The sequence below is a fragment of the Passer domesticus genome, chromosome 1 (genome assembly GCF_036417665.1).
Source record: "Passer domesticus isolate bPasDom1 chromosome 1, bPasDom1.hap1, whole genome shotgun sequence".
NCBI lineage: Eukaryota > Metazoa > Chordata > Aves > Passeriformes > Passeridae > Passer > Passer domesticus.
Window position 1 is genome coordinate 2538622 of NC_087474.1, and position 12128 is coordinate 2550749.

Here is a 12128-nt window from a genome sequence, read left to right on the forward strand (position 1 = left end):
AACAATTATATATTTATTTTATTTTCAGAGATCTCCTGACTTTAAGGAATCTTTTGAGGTGATACAGCAATTGAAGTTATCTCTGATACTCAGAATAGGAATGTGAAATAAATAGGATTTCTTTCACTGCCCAGAATTGTTGATTATGACTCTCAGATATTCCCATGTCTCACCTTGGCTGGTCTAAAATGCAGACACCCAAACTGAGTAGTTACAATGACATTTTTTGACTTGGAAGTGAAATCCAAATTACCCTGAATAAATATTAATTTATCCTTCATCTTCAGATTTTTAGACTTTATTTAATGTAATTAAATTTTTTTGGAGCTATTCCAAATAGGGTTGTCTGAAAGTAGAACTCTCAGACCTTGATTAATCACGGCCAACTTGAGATAAGAAAGCAAACAACTCAATTAATAATGTGGTAATCCTCATCTCCTTCTGCAATCAGTGGGAGGTGAGAGATACCTCAGGGCTAACTCTCATCTTAGGTGATGTGGAGGGAAATATTTATTTCCATTAATTAAAAAGCCAACTTGAATTTAACAAGGTCTCAGCTTAAAGGAGTTGAGCAAAGGGCAAAAATTTGGAAGGACAAATTCTGAACCCTTCCCACACATCTCAAATGATACTTCGAAAGAAATTCCCTATATTTCTATAGAATAATAAGTGAAAATGTCACCTGTTTCACATTAGAGTCCCTTTTGTGGCTGCTTTGAAAGTCACTTAGTCTTTGGAAATTCAATTCCACACAAGGAAAGAAAAAGCAATTTCTGCTTTATAGGCCTTAAAAAACCCCAGTCAAAAATGTAGAAGGACAGAAGGACAAGCAGTGATAAAGCAAGGCTAGAAATCATTGAATTCAGGTAAATTTTCGTGGAATTCTTATCAACTGATTGGTCTGGGGTGATTAGAGTCTTGAGGACAAAATTATGAACTTTTCCAGCTGCTGTGCAAAGGGTGTTTGTTGGCCACAATCCACAAGATAAAAGACCCCATCTAAAAAAATGCTTACTCCAGCTTCATAAGTGCTTGTAATTCCTATCCCAAACTTCAAGGAATTCTTTACATTTATTTCTGAAAACATAGTTTCACAACATCGCCTGTTCTCCTTTGTTATGATTTCATTCTCCTGCCCTTTTATTCCTTTCTTTTTTTTTCCTTTCCCTGAACTGCAAATTAAATTCTTTCATAAAGTTATTGAAAATTGTCTGACCCATAAATTGACCTTTAATCCAACCTGCTGCACTGTGAACCTACTGGAGCAAAGATTCCATGGGACAGGATATTCAAACCAATTCTTGTGTTCCTGTTGATTTTCTCAGGAGCTCCCACTGCTGTGATGTTTGCTTGGGTCCTCACACGAATCCATCAACAGAACACTGGGTAAGTCAGAGCTGGGACAAAAGACACCAAAATTCCTATTTTTTATGATGTTCTGTTTTTCTGAGGGGAAAAAAATGTGTACAGGAAAAGGTAAGGGAAAAAACTCTCATGATTCAAACTTCTACCTCTAATTTTTACAGCTTGTACATAAAGTGAGAAAATACTTTACAGTCTTGTGATTTTTATGTCCATACATAAAAGAAAAGAAAACCTGATAATATCATATTAACTATTGAAATTTCATTTAAGTTCCCTAATTCCAGTCCTTGAAATAATTGTATTTCACAAAGATTGCTGTTTCTGTATAAATTCAATCATAAATAACTAACCCTAATTTCTTCAAATGAGAACTTTCCAAACAATCAACATTGACTCCAGTAATTTCTTTTGTTTCCATGAAATTATTTTATTTTAATTTTATCTGTATCTTTTAACATGAGCTCCTGATAGAAATATTGTTTGCTGTAAGCTATTCTGAAGGCTTTCAGATCATTTCACATCAGCATGAAAATATACTATTTTATACCCACCTGCTCAGAACTCAGGAAACTTGAATAAGAAGTTGAGTTGAGAGTGGTAAGAAGAGCAGGAAAGAAGCCTGAAAATATAAACGTGGGGTTTTTTACTTTGCTTTAGTTCTTCAGTCGGTGATTCTTGCTGATTAAATTTTCTTTTGTTTCAACTACAGGGAAACCAGGGACATTTAGACAGTGATATAAACTTAGTGTACACCACTTTCTTTTCCTGTGGCAGAAGTGCTTTTGTGTGTTATGGGGAGCTCCCATGGGACAGATGAAAAACCTGATTTTGTTTGTTGTTCCAGATGTTGGGACGATGATGAAAATGGAGTGGTGTTATGGATCATCAAAGGCCCAATCCTGCTGACTGTATTAGTAAGTTTTTATTTTCCCTCGAGTTTCTGCACATAGATAATTTTATCTAGTGCGCTTTTAAAATGAGTTCTTATGATTGTAACGCAAGACAAAAAATTCTCCCTTATCCACAAATTTATAGGGAGGAGCAATCTGGTTTTTAAGTCTGTATCTGATATAATCCCTATCATAAATAATGACGAGAACAGGGGGTGTTATTTTAGACTTTTTAAAATCTAAATTTAAAATCTATATTTAAAGTTCTGACCAGAAGCACAAGGCATTAATATCAGCCATAAAATGATACTAAGATGGTTCACAATAATTCAACGTGACTGTCACCATATTTTATGTACAACTGTATTTTGGTGGGAAATATAATTATTATTTCTAAAGCTATTGATCTGAGCTGAGAAGGGATGAGCATTGGTTTATAGCAATGCAGCTCCTAAAAGTGGGGATTTTTAGTTATTTGTATCACCTGGAGGCATGTCCTGGATTGTAGTAAATTTAAAGACTCTGTCTTGTCTTTACAGATTAACTTTATTATATTCATTAATGTGATCAGGATTCTAGTCCATAAATTGAAATCCCAGGAGGGAGGAGGGAGCCATTCAAGCCACTTTGTGTAAGTATTTCTGGGTCTCTTAGGACTGACCTATTCTAACTGCTGTAAGAAATCTGTTATGAGCAGGAGAACAGAATGTTCTACTCCCCTTCTAATAGAAATAGAAGAAATGACAATGTGTACTTTCTTTTTCATCCCAAATATCACATCTCCTTTTTATTTCAGGGCAAAAAAGGGTGGGGTGCATATGTCAGAGAAAAAGAGAAAAGTAAAATAATAAAGTATGAAACTTCAAAAGCTTGAAAGTGTAAACACCAAATGTCAGGTGATGAATCCATCTCACTCCCAGTCCTTTCCACACAAATGGCCACATAAAGAAAGATTCAGTAAGAGGGTAAATTCTTTGCAGTAACAGGATAAATCTGTAACCAAGCCTGGTGCTGGCTGCTTTACCAACCCCTCACAACAACTGGGGATCCCATCAGTGCAGTCACAGGACCTTTCCATAACTTCTCCAAATGGATGCAGCTGCCTCCATTTGGAGCTGTCCTCTGAATTTTAAAATCTTCCTATATATAATTTCTGTTCCTTATTCCCTGTTTCTAACAGTGCATTGTTCTTCAATTCTTGCTTTTTCAGGAGACTTGCAAAGTCCACATTACTTTTGATCCCCCTCTTTGGGGTGCACTACATTGTGTTTGCATTTTTCCCAGAGAGCACGGGTCTGGAGGCTCGGCTTTACATCGAGCTGGGCCTGGGCTCATTTCAGGTAAGATGGACAAAAATGTAACAGCCCTGAGATGTTTTGTCTGTACCACCACACTTCAGGCTGGTTGTTAGAGCAGGATTTATTAATGCATCCAAATTCAATGCACACATCCCATCTCACTTCTTCACGAGCTCTTCTGTTGCTTGCTCCCTTATTATTTGAAATCTCTGGGTCAGACTTTGTATGAATAATCACCAAATAAATAAAACATCTATGTTTATTGAATAACAATGCTGGAACACCATGAAGACCAGTCTGTGGATTAAGGTGAACTGATTGAAAATGATTTCACATGTAATAACGATAAGAGGGGTGGTAAATAAGAGCACATAACCACCTGCTCTGCCCTTACCCTTCAGGAGGAGTGAACCATGTTAATATCTCATTGTTTATTTTGCTGTTCCACTACTCAGAACATGTATTTGAGAGGGTCAGGGCCCATGTCTGGTACATTTTGTACTGAACAGCTGATTTATTTTCCCATCCTCTTTCTCCTGTACCCCACCACAACTTGTCCACATTGACATATGTTGCAAATGATGACTCTTCCATGCTTGCCTTATCTGAGGGAGAATTGGTTTGTAGGATACAGTGAACAGCAAGTTTTTGTCTCTGTACAAGGGCAATAATAAATATAAAATGTCACCAGTCCACTGAGAAATATAATTCTATTATGAAAACTCATTAAATAGTGTCACACTGCCTGAACTCCAATAGAAAACTGGGAAATATGCATTCTTTGTTGTCTTACACACACTGAGAATGAAACTTGGTGTCTGTTATTGATTCCAGATTTTAAATCCATGTTTTTCTCTCCCTACCCTGACTGTCTTAGGGTTTTGTTGTTGCTCTCCTATATTGCTTCTCAAATGCAGAGGTGAGTAGCAAGTACATCAGATTATCAAAACCTTTAAAACTCACAGTTCCCTCTGATTTTTAAATTTCTTTTTCTATTTTCAGAACAGATCTGTCTTTGATCTGCTCCTGAAACCATGACATCCCCATATCTTTTTTTGTCCCTTGGTAGCTTTGTTGACTTTATTTGTATTCATTCAGTTCTGGCAGGAGGACACAAAATAAACTTTGAAGCAATGACCCTTTAAAAATGGTTGCTGAGTTTCCTGTCAGGGCACTTTTCTCCTGATTTATGTTTGACATCTGTCATGATGATAGCCCAGTGGAAAGCTTGTAGAGCTCCTCATTTTCTCTAGGTTTATTTTCTCCTGGTGACTTTCTTCATTTCCCCTTTCCCTTTCTTTCCCCCTTTTCTCTTTCCTTTCTCCTTTCCTCTTTCTTTTTCCCCTTCTCCCTTTACTTTTCCTCCTTTCACTTTCCTCGTTCTCCTTTTCCCTTTCCCTTTTCCCCATTCCCTTTCCCAGGTCTGGTCATGCATCCAGGACTTTTGTTCAAATACTTTATTTCCTGTTTTTATAACAATGGTAGAATTTGGGTAAACTCCCTGCAGTTAAATGTAGTGAGTCTATAATTTAAAAATCTCACTAAATTTGCTGGCACTTTCCCTCAAAGGAACAGAACAAATCAAAACTGATGAGAAAATATAAAACTGCATCTCATCCTCAGAAAAGTGAATAAATTAGTTGAGAATGACACACTAATGGTGCCTCGGTCTTTGCAGCGGCTTAAACTTGGAGAATTCTCATAGAGCATGGAATTATGAATGTTAGAAAAGCCCTCCAAGATTGTCAAATCCAAGCTGTGCCCAATGCCCACCTTGTCCCCAGCCCAGAGCACTGAGTGCCACCTCCAGAACTTTCTTGGTCACCTCCAGGGATGGGGACTCCAAACCTCCCTGGGCAGCCCCTGCCTTGGTCTGAGCACCCTTTCCATGGGGAAATTCCTCCTGGTGTCCAACCTGAGCCTCCCCTGGAACAACTTGAGGCTGTTCTCTCTCCTCCTGTCCCTGTTCCCTGGGAGAAGAGGCCAACTCCCACCCACAACCTCATTTCAGGGAGTTGTGGAGACCAAGAGAGTCCCCCCTGAGCTTCCTTTTCTCCAGGCTGAGCCCCTCAGCTGCTCCTCATGGGATTTACTCCCCAATCCCTCCACTGCCCCTCAGTGGACACACTCCAGCACCTCACAGGAATGGCTAAAATGAGGTGCAAGGTGCAAGTAACCCTACCCAAGGATGAATAATTCCTAAAATACGTTTGTTACTTAGAAAAACAATTTATAATAGCCATTCTGAGAGAGTGCCTTCAAGACTCAGCTGTGAATACAGAAAGCTTTCCTTGCAACCTGCCTTCTGTATCACAGAGTCCTTCCCAGCAGCCTTTTATTAGCTTCAACAGCCTTTTAATAGCTTGCATATTGTACCCCACAACACAGAAATCCAGTAGGTGTTAAAAACAGGACAGGCAGAGCCTGATCTCTGGCCCCAAGATGAAGCTGGGTTGGCTTTTTTCCACCTTTCTTAGGGATAACTGCTCCTGGAGCAGCTTGGCCACTCATTACCACTTGGCAGTGCATCTGTTGTGGTTCCTTGCACTCATAAAAACTAATAATTATTTTCTCTCTATGTGTGTTTCTTCAGTTTTGAGTATCTGTGACAATGTGAGAGACTGTGCTGCTGCCAGGCAAGGTGTAATGAATATGGATGAAACTGAGGAGTGCTGGAGGGCCTTGAGTTTGCTGGGATAGAGCTGGGATTCTGCATTGGTGGAGGAAATGATGCAACTGGAACTGCATTCTTTTACCACTTACCAGCTATAAACATTCATACATTTTCAGTATCTGCACACAACACGCCACAGCAGATCAACATTTCATGAATGTTCAATAATTATACAGTAAATACTTCCATTTTCAAGGTTTTTGTTTTCTTATCTTTGAAAATGTTTACAAATTCTTTGATGGATTCCTATAACTGTCACAGCCTTTAGTCTCTATTTCTACTTCAACAGGACCAGCATTTGATCCTGAAACCAAACCATTCATATTGCTTTACTTCTGACCAGCCTTTTTCCTCAAACAAAACAAAATTAGTTCCAAAAAGCCTTTTGCCATGAACACAAGCCACTCTCAGCATTTTCTGTTCTGTGATCCACTTCGAAACCTTATAACCTGACTATAAATCATATAAAAAATACAGGGTAGCAATTATAATTTTCAGAAGACATATTGTGGGATTGCACCTACACAAAACTTTCAAATTACATTTCTGAAATAGATGACCTTTGATAACCTCTTATTTGTTCGATTCTTGGAAGGTGCAGAGATCCATCATGAAGTTGTACTCAGGGGTTGTCAGCGTGTCTTGTGGTTAACAGGGAAAATTAAGGCAGAATAGGTGCCACAAAAATGATAAATATTTCCAGTGACCTGCCCTGATGGCCAAATGTACTTCTGCATGCCATCATCTGATTTTTTGAAATTAAATCTGTTTCTTTTCAAAATGAATAAAGACAGAATTCAAGTTCTTCTAAAAATGTGTTAAGGCTTAATCCTGGCTTATCTGGGCTAAGTACTCAGGCAGACCTTTGGGCATGTTTTACCTCTGGTGTTCATTAAGCCTTAATTTTCTCTTTGTTTGTAACTTCCTGTAGGTTCAAACTGAGCTGAAGAAACAACTGTGCAAGTGGCAGTACCAGGAGTACCTGACCTTCACCCACAAGCAGGGGGCTTTGTCCAGGGAAACCAGCCCAGTCAACTACGTCACTCAGCTCTCCCTGCTGGACAAAATCAGCCCCAAAAGGAGAACCTCTGTGCTCCAGGATGGTGTCACCACTGTCTGAGGGGCTCCAGCAGGACCAGCTGCTGTCACACTGCAATGTTCCACCCATGAGGTGGCCAGCTGGGTCCTTCATGGCTTTCCATAGTGTTAGGAGCTATCACCCCTAATAAATGAAGGGATGGGACTAAGAACATTATTTTTGGGCTAAGAATACTTTATTGCTCAGATGAACATCAGTCTCAGAGGCTGTGAGATTTTAGAGGAGCAAGCAGTTGGCCATAGTTCAAAGTAGTCACAAGTTTTTTGTTACAAGACAATACAGAACTTCCTAATCCAATAGACAGTTGTTAGAAGGTTTATTTTGCTTTTCTGACCTATCACCTTTACTTAATTTTGCTGCACTACAGATACTTTCATCCAATGGGCTTCTGTCACACTTGCAAACATCAGCTTCTATTACAACCTCTAAACTCTTAGTTTATCCTATACCACCACAGTCCTACATTATAAACCCTTCAATCTTACCAATACAGTTTTTTACTTGCTTAAGGCATATTCTTATTTACAACTACAGAAACATAAGTTTATGATTTTTCTACTTAATGTCTCCGTACTTATTTTTACATCAATCCAAGCTCCTTCCAAGGATGCAGATTAAACCCTTCTGGCTCTGTGGAAGTTTCTATCTTTCTGTTTCCCACAAGGAGCCTCCTGTAAATTCCATGTCCTGAAAAGGATCTGCTTTTCTCACCTGGCACAGATCTGCATCACAACCCTGTCTCTCTTTCTCCTAAAGCATAAAACACCTTTGTTTTGTTGTGAAAAGCCAGACTTTGAGCTAGAGTGAATTGACAGATTAGCCAAAAAAAAAAACCCAACAAAAACCAACAACTAAAAAACCCAAACCCAAAAAAAAAAACAACAAAAACAAATCAAACAAAACAAAAAAAAAAACAATAAAAAACAACCAAAAGAACCCCAAACAAACAAAAAAAACCCCTCCAAAAGATTAACTCCTCCCAGGCCCAGAATGTTTGTCCTATCTTTGTTAGCATTTCGCAAAATTTCCAGTTTCCAAGCCCACGATTCCTAGCCATCATTTGAAAGGGTTACTTGCTGGCCATGCCTTGCTGTAATGATTTCTGATGTTTTACTACTGGTTTTGAGATGTCTTCAGATGATCTAATGGAAATTAAGCACAGAAACCTGAAAAGCACTTACCTATAGAACAGTAATCTGCTTTAAAAGGAAACTCAAAGGGTCTTCAGTGACACAAAAAACTGACACAAAACACCTGCTTGATTTGTTTTTTTCTTCTAAGCCTGTTGAACAGAGATTAAATTAGGCCAGAAGATCCCAAACCTTTTCTTGTCCAAAGAAAAATATGGAGCAGCCAAATCCTAGGGAGAAGATGTGGTAAGGAATAAATCAAAGCAAACCCAATGCCAGGTGCCAGCTGGGCTACCTTGTGCTCAGAATGACTTACAGACCCAATCTTAGTGCCAGATGTTGGTTTTTCTGTGGGACTTCAAAACCTTGAAGATCAATCAGTGAGACATCTAAATAAAGGCTAATTTTGTGCTTTTTGAGGACCTGCCTTTGAGGACTGAAGTCTCAGTCCCACCCAGCGTTTCTCAGCTCATTGTCACCACATCCAGTGAAGTGACAGAACTGAACAATGAATGATCTGCTCATTGCAGCCCCAACACACAAAGAAACGCAAGAGGCTCCTGACAGATGATTGCAGAAGTTGAAAATGCAGGAAGTCTCTACATCAGAAGTCCAAGAAATATCACCTTGGAAATACTTGGGATGGAGAATCACAGAGCAAACAATTGGGCCACAGAATAAACAACTCAGAACCAATGTCAACAATTTCCAGGATTTACAGTGGCTTTTAGGAGAAATCTGCTGCTTCAAGCCAATTTTGGGCAAGTTCACCAGTGATGAACTTGCACGACTTTTCAACTTATTGAGAGGAGACTGCAAGATTAAATCGCCCACAACCCTCACAGCTGAGGCCCTTCAACAAAGACAAGCACATGGTTATGCAATGTCACAACCATTTCTTCCTGCAGTGTTAGGAGAAAAAATGCAATTGTATGGTCTCATATTTCAATGGGACACCTCAAAGAGAGATCCTTTGCTGATAGTCAGATGGATTTTCTTATCCTACAGATCTTCAAAACCAATTTTTACAAGGTTAGAGATGACAGCTCAGATCATAATCAGAGCCAGAGTGAGATTGCTGACAATGGCAGGTAAATATTCCACCTTTGGTTCAGGGATCAGGATGAACACCCAGCTGTGAGGGCTGGAGAAGCAGAGAGAGCCAGAGCTGTGCTTGCACCATTCTTTGGGCGACCTTCCTCTTTCTTCAGGGCTGAGCTGAACTCCACCTCAACTTCTCCAAAAGCAAAGAAAAGGCACAGGAGGAGCATGGGATGGGTCAAGACAGCAGTATTCCCAGGAGAACCTGCAGCAGGCTTGGAGAACACAGCCATGCATTCACTCTCTGATTTCCAGTATCAATTCAGCTTTTAAAAAAAAACAGTATTCCAGTCCCTCAGTTTGCTCTGCTCTTGGGTAATTATTTAGGTCAGGAAACATTTGACTCCAGGAAATCTCTTTGCTGATTTTAGATGCTTCATCTCCAGTTCTATTAGAGCAGAGGTGAATTGTCCAGGCTTCTGTAAACATGATTCTAATAAGTTATTTATTAATTAGGCATTCAACCCATCTGTCACAATGTCATATGGTTGTTGTAAGGAATAATTTTGTCTATTCTGACTTTCTTATCAGCTTTGCTTGTAAAAGTAACCTCTGTTCCTGTGTTTTGTTGTTGAGCATAGTAATGAGAATTTGTATACAAAATGTATGATGTACATCTATAAAATTCAAGTGGCAATTACAGCTGTTGTGAGTTTGTACATTTACTTTGTGTCAGTTTGGATATTTCATTTGAGTTTGTACATTTAATTTGTGTCAGTTTGAATATTTCATGTGAGGCTTTATAAAATAAAAGGTTAATAATCCTGGGGAGTGCTAAAATTTCTTGGAGAAATACTTGACTTGGGCTGTGAAACGGACCCTGATCCCTTTTTGGTGACACACCTGAGTTGGTGTGGGTGTGTTTATGAGCTGGGAATGCTTCAGACAGGGATATTTTGCTTTTTAGAAAGCCTAGGAAAGCAGCAAAAGTGTCCCAAGCCGTGTTTAGCTGTGCTGTGTGTTCTGTGTGGAGCCACTGCCACCTCCTGGAGCTGGATGTGTGCAGCCACAAAGCCAGGCAGGGCTCCCAAACCTCTCCTGAGTGAGTTTTAAACCATTCCCAAAGGGCAGCTGCGAGAGACAATTAAATTACATCAGCTGCTTTCTCCTCTTCTAATCCCCTGATGTATTTTACAGAGTTTAACTCTCCAACAATTCTTTTTAAATCCCTTTACAAACTACAGGACACCCTGAAAAGACCAAGATTTACTTTTTCAGCTGTTTTTTATGGTGTTGCAGCAAAGACAGTTTGTTAAGGTAACTGAAATTTCTAACTGAGAGTAGGTTTCTAACTCTGATAACGTCAGCATGATTTTTTTCAGAAAGTTTGATTGATTGGGCTCTAAATTAAAAGAAATCCCTCCAGCAGGCAGCCTTATCTATTTTGCACATTGAGAGCTTCCCTGAGGCTGCCTGATGCACCCAGGGCAAGAATTATTTGAGTATCTGAGGAGGATTTGTTCAACTGCAGAAAATACAACTCAATTCAAGGTAGTTGCTCCTTGACTAAATGAAGTTTTCCTCATTGAAATCAGGTGTCTGGGGTTTGGAGCAAATGTGCTCTTGTGTGGTATTTTTTCTTTGAAATAGTGAATATTTACACAGGGCTTGTAGAGTGGCTAAAAAACTTTTGGAGGTGCCTTTTCCTTCTCTGCCTAAAAAAAAAAAAAAAATTACTTAGGCTATGTAAAACATTTAGAAATTAGAGTTTTTCCAGACTCCCTGTTTTTTTAAAAATTTTATTTCTGTGATTAGGGAGACACTGACTGGTGCAGCCATTCTGCACATGGTGGGAAGAGGAGACACATCCTGTGCCCCATTATCCAGCCCTCAAAAAATAAAGGACTGAGGCTGCCTCAGGTAACAGTGGAAATGCATGTGAAGGGCATTTACAGTGATTTGAAATGTAGCAAAAATGAAAATACATAGATCTGCCCTGTCCTTCCCAATTCCCCACCTGCCCGTGGCTCCCTTTGCTTCCAGGTCCAGCCACAGTGATGCTGTGGGGTGGTGATCTCTGACCTCAATTTCACTAAAGGCGTGTCCATTTTCCCATCAAAGCACGTGGCTCCAAACACCTGTGCTTTGGCCCAACAATGAGTTAAAAGATGCAGCCTGTGGGGGGGATTCATGAGGGACAGGCGAAGGTTTATGGTAACTGATGAAGAAGATGGGGAAAATATCAGAAATAGTTAATCTTCAGTGGAATCCTCTGTTTCAGGAGTTTGAATGTGCTTCACAGAATTCCCAGAATCCCCAGGCTGGAAGAGACCTTCAAGGCCATCGAGTCCAACCCAGCCCCAACAGCTCAGCTCAACCCTGGCACCCAGTGCCACATCCAGGCTTTGTTAAACACACCCAGGGATGGTGACTGCACCACCTCCCCGGGCAGCCATTCCAGAACTTTATCACCCTTTCTGTAAAAAACTTTTTCCGGATATCCAACCTAAACTTCCTTTGGTGCAGCTGGAGGCTGTGTGCTCTAGATTTGCTTTAAAAATTTTTACTTGCTGCTTTAAAAATTACCCTGATGATAAAACTCTTCAGGTTTGCTTTGGCTATAAAAGAAAG

The 12128-nt window shown here is 39.7% G+C and overlaps 1 protein-coding gene across 2 annotated transcripts in view; it reads left to right on the plus strand.

Moving 5' to 3' along the window:
- LOC135300304 (vasoactive intestinal polypeptide receptor-like) overlaps positions 1-10107 on the plus strand; it is a 30092-nt gene extending 19985 nt beyond the window's left edge. The window contains exons 8-13 of one of the 2 annotated variants that reach the window (XM_064419666.1): positions 1326-1386; positions 2210-2279; positions 2795-2886; positions 3466-3595; positions 4431-4472; positions 7159-10106. In XM_064419666.1, the coding sequence (XP_064275736.1) occupies positions 1326-1386; positions 2210-2279; positions 2795-2886; positions 3466-3595; positions 4431-4472; positions 7159-7347 (584 nt within the window). In that variant the 3' untranslated portion in view covers positions 7348-10106. Of the gene's footprint in view, positions 1-1325; positions 1387-2209; positions 2280-2794; positions 2887-3465; positions 3596-4430; positions 4473-7158 lie in introns of both variants that reach the window. The other variant, XM_064419726.1, reaches the window with a different exon arrangement.
- The last annotated feature ends 2021 nt before the right edge of the window (positions 10108-12128 follow it).